Genomic DNA, 11,757 nt, shown 5'->3' with positions numbered 1-11,757 from the left:
AAAGTGCAGAATCATACAGGGCTATGGCCTCATTTTCAACATTGACCGCATCAAAATGGCTACCTGTGGACGCTGTCTGAATTGACTGTGTTATTGCATCACTTCCGGGAAATAAGGTCAAAAAAATGTTTCCCTTGTCCGCCATTTGAAATATTTGAACTTCCTTGTGACAACTTCCAATGTACGTTTTGGTTTACACTGAACAATTATCAGAGGATCTGGGCGAATAGTCGTAGTTTTTGCGCCTCATGCACGTTGGGTTTCCGACGTCGGTTGTTTTCTTACCCGATTGGAACAAAAAAGCGTAGGAAAGTGTGCGAATGCTGCGCGTATTCGAAACGTGTTCAACAACGGAACGCGGTAAAGTTTTTGCATGAGTTGAACGCTGCTTGCGGATAAGGAGAGGCGAAGGGAAGGCCTGTGAAGCCTGGGATTTTTTCTTGCGCTAGTCATGGCCGGAAATTTTGATTCGGAGGACCGAGGGAGCTGGTATTGGGGGAGATTAAGCCGGCAAGAAGCGGTTTCGCTGCTCCAAGGGCAGAGGCATGGAGTGTTCCTGGTGCGGGACTCGATCACTATTCCCGGGGACTACGTGCTGTCTGTGTCGGAGAACTCCAAAGTCTCTCATTACATAATAAACAGCATCAGCAGCAATCGCCAGTCCGGACCAGGTAAGTGGTGCATATAAATATACTGCCAACAACGGGACGAATAAATACTGCTTTAGCAAAACCGCTTAGCAGCTCGACGAGAAACTTGTGTACTTCTATTCTACGAATAGTTCTGCACATTCAGTCTGATTTTTTGCGTCAATTTAGTGTTACGTGTTAATGTAGTATTCTCTATAAGATGTTTACACATACAGAAACCTGTTATTTTTCAGTGTAAACCGTGTTTTGGATTCAGTCACTCAGATAATTTAGATATTTTAACATGTAACGAGAACCATCTGTATTTTTATGACAAAACATCCACTTTTTTGTTTGTAGTCGCTGTATGCGCAGTAATACTGAATTTTTTAACTATTATGTGTGGTATTATAAAAACAGTGATGTTTACACGACAACAGTTTAAATTATTATATCTACCATTTAGTGAAGTCTTCATAGATGAAGGTTAAATAAACCTTGATAGTCCATCCATTCTATATGCTTTCTTGCTGTGATCCTGCAGGACTCACTCCTCCTCGGTTCCGTATTGGAGATCAGGAATTTGATGCCTTACCTGCGCTCTTGGAGTTCTATAAGATCCACTACCTGGATACCACCACTCTCATTGAGCCCATCAGCAAAGCCAAGCACTCGTCCTTTATCAGCATCAATGCAGGAACAGGAGGAGCTCCTCAGAGGCTGGAAGAGGAGTACGTACGAGCTCTCTTTGACTTCCCTGGCAATGATGACGAGGACCTTCCGTTTCGAAAGGGCGATATTCTAAGAGTTCTGGAGAAGCCGGAGGAGCAGTGGTGGAACGCACAGAATTCAGAAGGCCGTGTCGGCATGATCCCAGTGCCCTACGTGGAGAAGTACCGGCCTGCCTCGCCAACATCAGGGGGCCCTGGAGGGTCTGTTGGAGGATCCGGAGCTCACGGCAACTCTGACGGCCATGGTTCTCAGTCTCAACCTCTGCTTGGCGAGCCAGGCCAATATGCTCAGCCGACATCCTTACCCAATCTACAGAATGGTCCGGTTTACGCCAGGGCGATTCAGAAGAGAGTTCCCAATGCCTATGACAAGACTGCTCTTGCTTTGGAGGTAACACATGTAGCTTTTTTTATTGCATGGTATTTTATGTGCAACACAGATGACTGATTTTGTACATTTTAAAATTTGTATTTTTATATAGAATTTTGTGAAATGTGTTTTTTGGCTTTGGCGCCTCCCAGTGGAACTGTAATTCTCTGTTTAAGTTTGCTGTTTTGTGCATTGCATTAACAAAGTGTTTCCTCCATTTCTGACGCTGTTGTTAGGTCGGTGACATGGTGAAGGTGACCAAGATCAATGTAAACGGTCAGTGGGAGGGTGAGTGCAAGGGAAAGCATGGCCATTTTCCCTTTACCCACGTCCGCTTGCTGGACCAGCACAATCCAGAGGACGAACTGAGCTGAGAGAGCAGACTGTCTTCCCTAGCATCCCATAGATGTACACTCACTTACACACACATACACACACACACACTCCGGCTCCTCACACATCCTCACTACTGCCCTTTACCTGTCTGCCTCGTCATTACTTTGTGCCATTGTGTCTCATGCCAACGTTCTCCATACCTGCAACAATTCCCTTACTAGATTTTATGCAATAATTGAAGATATTTACCAAGTAAACACTAAATTCCACACGCAACACCATACACTACAGAGAGAGGAGCATTAGTGTGTGGCTTCTTGTGAACTGAGAAAAGAGGAAGAAGCCTGATTGGACTTAAAACATGAGCGGTTTGGTGTCTTAACAAGGGACTGTTCCTTTGCTTCTTTGAATGCGGTAGCATACACTACTTAGTGTCCTAGAACACAGCAACTTTCACACTACAAATCATCTACTACAAGAAAATATTCAGAAATGCAGATCAGACATGCTTTGAATAGTTTTTAGTCTTTTTCATTGGCTTGTCAGTTGTTACTGGCTCAGCGCCGGTCAATTGTGTCATGAAGCGGTTCTTATCGGGGTGGTACTTTATATAAAAGATGAAGTAGCCCGAACCCTCACCGCATTGTTTTATTTATGCACATTTCTAATGTATACAAGATGGGCCATGCATCATTATTCACTACCGCTAACTTTGTCTTACTACATTTTCATTATATATTATCAGGAAATGCTACTTGCTCCTTTCACCATTATTGCTGTACTTGGAAGTATTACACTAAATGCGGATTTGTTGAATGTGTAACCCTAATTTCTAATGCTAGACTCAATACGTCAACATACGATAGACTTAAATGATTTTTTGTTGTTGTTTTTAAATAAAAATCCAACATTGTGACTTTTCCACTTAAAATAACCAATGTGTTTTTGCCAAAACTTCCCTTGACAAGGTAGAAAATACAATAAGTGGTTGTTGTAGCAACTCTCCAAAGCTACTTCAATAATTAGATAAAGATATTTCAAAAACAACCCAGCTGTCTTTACAACAGCACAATAGGATCATATGAAGAGTCACACCAATGTGCAAAGCCTAACCTGATGCCTCAAATGTGTTTTGCTCAATTGATTTTGCACATACGAGTAGCCTTTATCTATGATTGGTTTATCTGGCTATTGTTTTTTGTTTTAAAACATCAGCCTCCATCATGCCTGTATTATCTATCTCAATGCAGAAATATAGTGCATTTTGTCCTTTAATGCCCAAGTAAGACGTTGCTTTCCTAATTGCCTGCCTTAATTGCAGATTGTTGTCAATGACCAAATCAGCAATGTCTTTAGCTTAATTAGTTAATAGCAACATGTGGGGAAAAGTGGAGTATATTTTGTTCAACCTTACAGAAACGTTTCTTTTAACCGGCTTCCTTTACTAATGACTGTATTTGGAGAATAGAAATTGAATGTCTGTGGGCAAATGTATCAATTATAACACTAATAGACAGGCTACCAGAACACTATCAAATGTTAATGTTTTTACCCTTTACCTTTATTTGTTGTTACTTTTAAAAAGAAAAAAGTTGACTAACTTTGTTTGGTAACAATGACAATCACCTGGAACCTCTTCTGTTATGTCACATCTAAATGTTAGAAAGCTATGTGTGTAGGTTAGCTGTATGTTGTCATGTGACAGCAAGCCGGCCATGTTATGTAATTGTCACTTAAGTCGTAATTATGAAGGACTTTGATGTTCATGATCTGTCTTATTAACTGTATGTTCAGTCAGAAATTATGATGAAATTCGATCACTAAAATCAGTCACAAAGCAAAGCTTGAGTCTTGTAAGTCTGAACTCTCAGCTGTGTCCTGTGAGAATGATTTCACCTCAAAACGCACCACTTTTGTCTATGACTGAGTTGAAAGAGTATCGCAAGTCTTCTCTGTACATTTTAATTGTACCCAAAGTATTATGTTTAAAACCTAAATATCAACACAGTGATTTTGTGAAATTAATCTTGTTATCCTTTATGTGCATCCAAGTCTGTCAGAAGTGTTTTAAGTCACACAAAAAAATCCTATGTTTTTGTTACAGTTTTATTCCTGTACATGAAATAAAGTTGACCCCTATAGTAATGATCTACTCAAAACTTTTACTTTGCCTTTGTCGCTATTTTACATGCCTTTGTATTTATTAGTCTATTGAGAGCATCAACGTGATGGAAAGGATTTAATTATTCTATTATAGTACAAGTTTTCCCTTACATCACTTTCTTTTATATAATGTCCAGAGTTATTCATTTTAATAAGACAATCTGGTTGCAAATTTGTTATCAGAAAGTGATATCATTACCATTTCACAATTACTTTATTGTTATTAAAACTGAAACAGCACACAATTTAATTTTTATGTTGTGTAATTGTTAGAAATATTTGTTTAAACAAAGTCTAGACCCAAATTACAAAAATATTTTATTTTTAATATGTTCGATTGAAGCAATCAAGTGTAATCATTTATTATGTTATTTTGTTTGAAAGCTATGATCGACTGACTTCTGTGGAGCACGAAAGAAAATATTTTGAAGAATGTTGGTATTTATTTATTTTTATTCTTCAGAATATTTTCCATTGACTTTTGTATGGACAAGAAACAAGGACATTGCTCAGAAAATCTTCTTTTATGCTGATAAATGAAGAGTAAATAACAGAATTTACAACTGAGTTATTTCAGTTGAACGTTTTGCTAAATTCAAAACAACTGTGTTCTAATGTGTTCATTCAAAAGGTATTGCATTTGGGTCTATACTTTCTTCTTTAAACATATTTCTCACAGAATAGAACCGCGTAAGGGTGAGTAAATGATGACAATGTTCTTTTTTAATGAACTATCCCTTTAATTTCAAATGTTTCCAGTGATTTTTTTCTACAGAATATCGCTGCCAGTAATACACAATGTTTGGGTTACACAAAAGGAGCAAGAGACACATAGCAGCATTCATTCTCTGTTCAAATGAAGAGGGTTAAAAATCCAGCATTCGTGTGGGAGAGAGGGAGTGTGTGGAGATGCTCTGCGTGAAAGGTCCCGGATGAAGGTGTAACGCCATCTTTACTCCACCATTCAAGTCGCAGCTGTTGCTCGCTTAGGGGCCTGCCGGTGAACTCACACTCCTCCTTTACTCCCAATCTCACAAAACACGCTTGCCGCGCGCTGTCCAACATGGGTGACCGGGAGGATTTGGTGTACCAAGCCAAACTCGCCGAGCAGGCGGAGAGATATGATGGTAAGAGACACTGAGAGGTAACGGGAACGTTATTTTTACAAAGCGAGTGCTCATGCAGGCTAAGTTAACTGACGATCGGGTTAGCTGGCTTAATTCGCGGTTATACCTTGTGAATTGCAACCCGATCTCCGTTTACTTTTTTAAAACGTTGTTTCGTTTATTTGTGCAGTCCGTTAATTCTGTCGATGTGATATTGGGGTAACTACAGAATGGCATATGAAGATGGAGACGTTTATTGAGGAGACAAAATGGCGGAGAGTTAGTGGGTGAGGCAAGCTGTTGCTAGCCATGGCGGAGGGGGTGGCTGCGGTCTTCAAGCCTCATGTAGGCGAAGAACGGCTCAAACATTAGTTAACACATGTCTTAATCGACCCAATTAACCATAATAAAGAGTTATTTCTGCATGAGGTCCTCCCTTTTCTACGTTTACCCCCGCAGCACATTACGAGAGAGCGTGGCAGTGTCTCAAACCCTTTTGAGCTGCCTACTTAGACAGCATTTTTGCGTATTATGATACCCAAAAATGCTATCTAGCCAGGTAACTCGCTAGGTTTTGAGACGCAGCCGTTGTACAGTAACGCAAAGCAAGTAATGCTTAGTAAGCTGAGATGCTGTAGCTTTGCAGTGAGATTTCATTTCAGACTGTGGAGAAGTGGCTCGCTTGTGGTATTCAAGATTTTAACGATATCCTAAACCAGCAGCTATGATTGTGCCTTGTTGGTAATTTATTGTCTAGTTTAGTCACCCATTAACCTATGTTAGGTATCTAGGGTTTTCACTCAACACTTGCAAGTATGTAGTGTGCAAGAATGATGTTTAACAGGATACCCACAGTGTTTTGTGATCGTATACTGGCAACCCAAGGTGAATGCAAATGAATGTAAGGTTGTTAATGTTTAACCTCTCTTATTTGAGTAAATAAATAATACATACCCCATGGAGTGCAACAGTGGTCACCTACTTTTTCAGTGGTCTCAGTTTCAGAAGTATTTTTCTCATAGGAAGCCATGAATCAAACCAACCAGTTATGAGGTGAATCACAACATTACAAACTTTGGTTTGAAGTAGAAACGTATTTGCGAGTCAGACACATGGTATGAGACACACTAGCTCTAATGAGGGAAAGAACTACAATCCCATGAAGCTTTGTGAGTGACAGTAGAATTAAAACAATGCAGAAATATAAAGATGTTGATTTACTTGTATCTAGAACCAGTATGTTTTAAGTTTATTGCATAAAATGCATATTATGCATGCAAATTTAAGTAGTTTGCTGTATTTGCAGGTCTTTGTATGAGTGGGCGGTCACTTAAGAGTTCTTTTGGTTTTTGCTTGTGATTGGTGAAGATTTCTCTGCAGAATTATGGGTAATGTAGTTTTTCCACCTGAAATTCTGCTGATAAACACAATTATTTGCAAAATATATTTATTCTGGCTGATGGCTTCAACAAAAGCATGTACCATCAATTAACAACCAGAGTTTATAAGTTACCTGTGAAGAAAATGAATGGGATTTTTACTTCTGGATCCCAACTGTACTTTCTGACTGAGTGAAAATTGTATATTTAAGCTATGGTTGCGTCTTGTATTCTGTTGTAAGTAAATCCAGTCAGCAAAATATCCATCACGCTCATTTTAAATGTTTCCAGAAATGGTCGACTCCATGAAGAAGGTGGCTGGGATGGATGTGGAGCTAACGGTTGAAGAGAGAAACCTGCTCTCGGTGGCCTACAAGAACGTTATTGGGGCAAGAAGAGCATCCTGGAGGATAATCAGTAGTATCGAGCAGAAAGAGGAGAATAAGGGTGGAGAGGACAAATTGAAAATGATTCGGGAATATAGACAAACGGTAAGGCATGTTCTAACAAAGGTTCATTCACGTAACTAGAATGATTCGTTTTATGCTTTTAAACTTTGAATTTTCATGTCCAGGTTGAGAATGAATTGAAATCAATCTGCAATGACATCCTTGATGTATTGGACAAGCACCTAATCCCAGCTGCAAATTCAGGAGAGTCCAAGGTCTTCTACTACAAAATGTATGAAAGCCATGAGTATTTTTTTTTTATTATTTTTTTTAGTGAATCTAAGGATGAATCGTGTGTGACATAATGAGGTCACGGCTTTTATACATGTTTTAAACGGACCTTTTCTCCCTTTGATGCATCAGGAAGGGTGATTACCACAGGTATCTCGCAGAGTTTGCAACAGGAAATGACAGGAAGGAGGCTGCAGAAAACAGTTTGGTTGCTTACAAAGCTGCTAGTGATATTGCAATGACAGACCTTCAGCCTACACACCCCATTCGCTTGGGTCTGGCTCTTAACTTCTCTGTATTCTACTATGAAATCCTCAACTCTCCCGACCGTGCATGCAGGTTTGTTTTCTTTGTGTTTTGGGGGTTTACAAATTACTTAGCATGAAGTACAACAGACAGTTACAGTTTTGTGAATGTCTATCATATTCTTACATTTCATTTGTATGAATATGGTATCTGTTAATTATAACAAGCTTTTTATAAGTGTTTGGTTACTTGTCAGACTGAGATGGTATTTAATGCAGTGCATTCCTGTTCACTTGTATGCTGAAACTTAATAGTTTATGTACCTGGCTGTTGATTTTAGGTTGGCAAAAGCGGCATTTGACGATGCTATTGCTGAACTGGACACATTGAGTGAAGAAAGCTATAAGGACTCCACACTCATCATGCAATTGTTACGTGATAACCTGACACTATGGACTTCAGATATGCAGGGAGACGGTAAGACGGATCATCGCAGTTTCAGATGCTAAGCCTGACAAACATGTCTTTTGAAACCCATTGGTACATGAAGGTGACATCCTCAAAAGCTCCTCCACAAACCAAAGCTATTTTTAGAGCGATTGTTTCAGAGTGTCCCGATTTAGGACTTGTGAGGCATAGTTTCCAACCATCTCTAATATCTGCCTTTAAAAGTGTTAAAATAGAGGGCTCTGGCTACATTGGCAGTGGAAATATGCAAGCAGAGATGCCTACTTTTCAAATGCATCCACCTGAAATTAAATCATTTTCTCAATATAATGTGGCTTTAATGTTATTGTTTAATTAAGCATAAATATTTTATAGATCTACTGTAGTGTATTCAATCTGAAAATTTCATTCATACCCCAAAAGTAAGACTGTATTTGTTTTTAATGGCTCTATTTCAAAAGTACATACTGACCCTAGTGCACATCATGGCATTTCTGAGCAAAACCAGCTGTATAATTTTTCTAAACTACATTTCATGTCATCTTGTAATGTGTCCAGACTCATGCCGTCCAACTTAACCCATCTTGCCTTTTTTCATTCCCACTATTTAGATTCCTAAAGGAAAATGTTAATTGCCCTCAAACTTTATTTGTAAGTGCGGCCACTTTTTCCAGCTCTTGCCCTTTTGTCCACAAATTGCATCATCACTCACCCGTTTGTAAGCTTTGTGTTGCGATCTTTGTAGCCACCAGAGTGCTATATGTGCAGCATGTCTGAAACAAACCGTTTCTGCATGATCACTGCCAGATCCTCAGTGTCCAATTGGAATGGCTGTGTTGTACAAATAGATTAGAATTTGGAAAATTCTGGTATGTTTTACTAAGAAATGTACAGTAAAGGTGTCTAAGGGTGTTGTCCTTGGCTTTGAGAATTGAATTGTGTGTGAAAGTTAAATGACCACATGAGATAACACTGCATTCAAATTAGACTTAAACCAGATTTTAGTTTAGTTTTTTTTTTTTTAAGCTTGAAAGTTACATATTCTACTTGTATAACATGATAAATTAATTTTATTTTTCTCACGGCATGTATTGTTCTTCACTATTGGTTTTGATTTTTGCTTTTTATAGCTTTTGATTTGGCAAACTCGTAATGCACAGATCTTGCAAGGGTTGCAAACTTGATGATGATGTGCGACAATGTACAACACATCACATGCGGATTGCGTTAAGGGACATAACTGTGTTAGGATGCTATAACAATGGCTTTGTTTCTCTGTGCACAGGTGAGGAACAGAATAAAGAGGCGCTGCAAGATGTGGAGGACGAAAACCAATGAGACAACACAGCCAATATGAGACTCCACCCCACCCCCCCTCCCCTTCCCCAGACCCCACTCACAAAGGGAGCCACCAAGCCCAACCTTACGAGTGGCACTCAACAGCTTGATGCCTCCAGTTTTCTCTCCCTTTGATTGATTTTTAATATTATTCTGTTTTATTAGCCCTTAAATTGAAATAAAATATACCACTCATGAAACAAACTTCAATTATGATTTTTGAATGGTCAGAACTTAAAGATTTCTTGGAGTATGTTGTTTTTTTTTTTTTTTTTTTTTTTTTTTTTTCTGTCCTGGTACAACTTTTTTCCTTTTTTAATGTTCATTTGCTTTATTTCTCAACATTTTTATCAGTTGCTGGATATATTTTGAGTTTTTCTTAATGTAATTACAGAAATTAACTTTTATTACTATTACTGATATGTCTACTATTTGTGGTTTGAGCTGTAATATTTCTGTGTTAGTGCAATTATAAAATGCAGTTAAAGAAAACAATTAAACCTTTAAAAGGGCAAGTCTAAACAAAGTGCTCTGTTTGTTAATTTAGTTTTTCAGAGAAAGTCAAAGCAAATTTCTTGATATCCATGTGGAGCAAAATGCTTAACATCACCAAGTAGTTATGTAGTAACATTTACCAGTGGTCTGGACTGTAAGTTGTGCTCAAATACTGTATTGCTCACATAGGCTGATGATGATGATGGTGGGTGGATGGATGGCTGCAGCTCTATAAAACTGAAGGAGCCTTGTTGCTTTTAGAACTAAGACAAATGCAGGTCTCCATTTGGCTGTCTCAAAAAGAAAAAGAAAAAAAAAAGCACTAATAAAGTTGATTTTAAGCCTGCATGAGTTACATGAAATAGTAAATTTTTCTTCCCCCCTGAATCTACATAATGCATATAATTTCTTCTGTACTTTGTTAACTTGAAACTAGTTTGTACTACTGGATATCTGACTGGAACCACAGACGTAGAATCTGTATTACAACAAAACAGCATGGAATTAACAATTAACTTAAATAAAACTGCCTCAAGTAAAATATTTAACCACTTCTTCTGCACTCAAAATGTTTTCCTTTCTCCTTTATCTCTGCATTTTATGTGCTTTTCCTTCATGAAACAAAATGGTTGCCAGTGAAGCATTTACCTTGCTAAGTTAAAGAAATAATGTTTTATGATGTAGGAAGAAATCAATATAATTTGCTCTTGGCAAGTAGGATTTGGGCCATCAGATGTTACGCTTTCTCAGTCCCAGATGTTTGGTTTTAGTATTTGCAAGGATTCTGTCAGTTGAAGATTAGATTATATTTAAAAAATGATGTGTATTCATTTAGATTCATTTATTTGTGTATTCATTTAGATAAATTGTAAACTCTCATCTAAGTGCAGGTTAACAGGGAATTTGTCCAGGGCCCTGTGGTGGAATAGGGCCCTCTGTAGCAGTGATTCACAACCAGGGGGCCTTAAGATTTTTTAAAACATTATTTTAATTCACCCCTTCAACAATAATTTTGAAGAACCACTGTTCCTAAGGTCCTGGAAAACCTGGCTATATCAGGATACATGGATATTAAATGTGATTTATAAATCTGGAAAAAATTGTGTAATGAATATACATTTTTCTATGTAGCCAGGCTGTAAAATATTTTAATGGGTTATTAAATAAAACATTATACTCAGTCTTTATGCAGTAAACCAGAAATTACTGGAAATGTCATGTTAATTTAATGGTTAAAATATTAAATTCATTGATTATAAAGAGGGTGCCTGGAGAATATTTGAATTAAAATTATTTTACTTGTTTAAATCCATGAACCATCCTAGCACTGAAAACAAAACTTTTGTCATTACAATAAAACAAAATAACTAAAAATATAATACAATGCCTAACTGCATAATACTATTATTGTTAGAAATATAATACATTTAAAATTTTAATTAAATCAATAATATCCTGGCCAGAGGAGAAGTGGCCCCCCGACTGAGCCTGGTTTCTCCCAAGGTTTTTTTCTCTATTCTGTCACAGAGGGAGTTTTGGTTCCTTGCCGCTGTCGCCTCTGGCTTGAAATCTCTGAATTCAATAATGAAATGCCTTTAACTGAAAATTGAGTGTTTAATCTTATTATTATACATTACTGACACTCTATCCTCCAATTTGATACTGTTAAGTGCTTGACACAATCTGTATTGTTAAAAGTGCTATATAAATAAAGATGACTTGATTACAGTAGATGAACCAGAAGAAATATATTATATTATTCTGCTATAATGATGACAAAGCTGCTCTTTTTCAAACTTGTTTTTATTAATTAAAAGTGGAGGTCTAAAGGGGCCCA

General features: G+C 37.8%; 2 protein-coding genes across 4 annotated transcripts; both read left to right on the top strand.

The window, feature by feature from the left end:
- The first annotated feature begins 114 nt into the window (after positions 1–114).
- LOC306851120 (adapter molecule crk-like) lies at positions 115–4,228 on the top strand. Its single transcript, XM_079387226.1, has 3 exons — positions 115–671; positions 1,174–1,751; positions 1,967–4,228. The coding sequence occupies exons 1-3, from the start codon at positions 452–454 to the stop codon at positions 2,102–2,104; spliced, it is 936 nt and encodes a 311-aa protein (XP_079243352.1). The 5' UTR covers positions 115–451; the 3' UTR covers positions 2,105–4,228.
- A 915-nt stretch (positions 4,229–5,143) lies between these two features.
- On the top strand, positions 5,144–10,484 carry LOC306851574 (14-3-3 protein epsilon-like). 3 transcript variants are annotated; one of them, XM_079387913.1, is made up of 7 exons: positions 5,166–5,356; positions 7,006–7,205; positions 7,289–7,395; positions 7,527–7,733; positions 7,981–8,117; positions 8,699–8,738; positions 9,373–10,474. In XM_079387913.1, the coding sequence occupies exons 1-6, from the start codon at positions 5,293–5,295 to the stop codon at positions 8,704–8,706; spliced, it is 723 nt and encodes a 240-aa protein (XP_079244039.1). In that variant the 5' UTR covers positions 5,166–5,292; the 3' UTR covers positions 8,707–8,738; positions 9,373–10,474. The 3 variants fall into 3 exon arrangements, with proteins under 3 accessions (XP_079244038.1, XP_079244039.1, XP_079244040.1); XM_079387914.1 differs by lacking the exon at positions 8,699–8,738 and adding an exon at positions 6,642–6,723 and having other exon boundaries at positions 5,308–5,356; XM_079387912.1 differs by lacking the exon at positions 8,699–8,738 and having other exon boundaries at positions 5,144–5,356; positions 9,373–10,484.
- The last annotated feature ends 1,273 nt before the right edge of the window (positions 10,485–11,757 follow it).

The sequence above is a fragment of the Barbus barbus genome (genome assembly GCF_936440315.1).
Source record: "Barbus barbus genome assembly, chromosome: 31".
NCBI lineage: Eukaryota > Metazoa > Chordata > Actinopteri > Cypriniformes > Cyprinidae > Barbus > Barbus barbus.
The sequence above is the reverse complement of the archived record's forward strand: the minus strand, read 5'-3'. Positions and strand labels throughout refer to the sequence as shown.

What these genes read in the sequence shown, in the direction of transcription:
- LOC306851120 (XM_079387226.1), top strand. Translation starts at nt 452, where the DNA reads ATGGCCGGAAATTTTGATTCGGAGGACCGAGGGAGCTGGTATTGGGGG. An exon ending in CAATCGCCAGTCCGGACCAG is followed by an intron (nt 672 to 1,173) that starts GTAAGTGGTGCA and finishes GTGATCCTGCAG; the next exon opens with GACTCACTCCTCCTCGGTTC. An exon ending in AGACTGCTCTTGCTTTGGAG is followed by an intron (nt 1,752 to 1,966) that starts GTAACACATGTA and finishes CGCTGTTGTTAG; the next exon opens with GTCGGTGACATGGTGAAGGT.
- LOC306851574 (XM_079387912.1), top strand. Translation starts at nt 5,293, where the DNA reads ATGGGTGACCGGGAGGATTTGGTGTACCAAGCCAAACTCGCCGAGCAG. An exon ending in TTCGGGAATATAGACAAACG is followed by an intron (nt 7,206 to 7,288) that starts GTAAGGCATGTT and finishes TTTCATGTCCAG; the next exon opens with GTTGAGAATGAATTGAAATC. An exon ending in TCTCCCGACCGTGCATGCAG is followed by an intron (nt 7,734 to 7,980) that starts GTTTGTTTTCTT and finishes TGTTGATTTTAG; the next exon opens with GTTGGCAAAAGCGGCATTTG.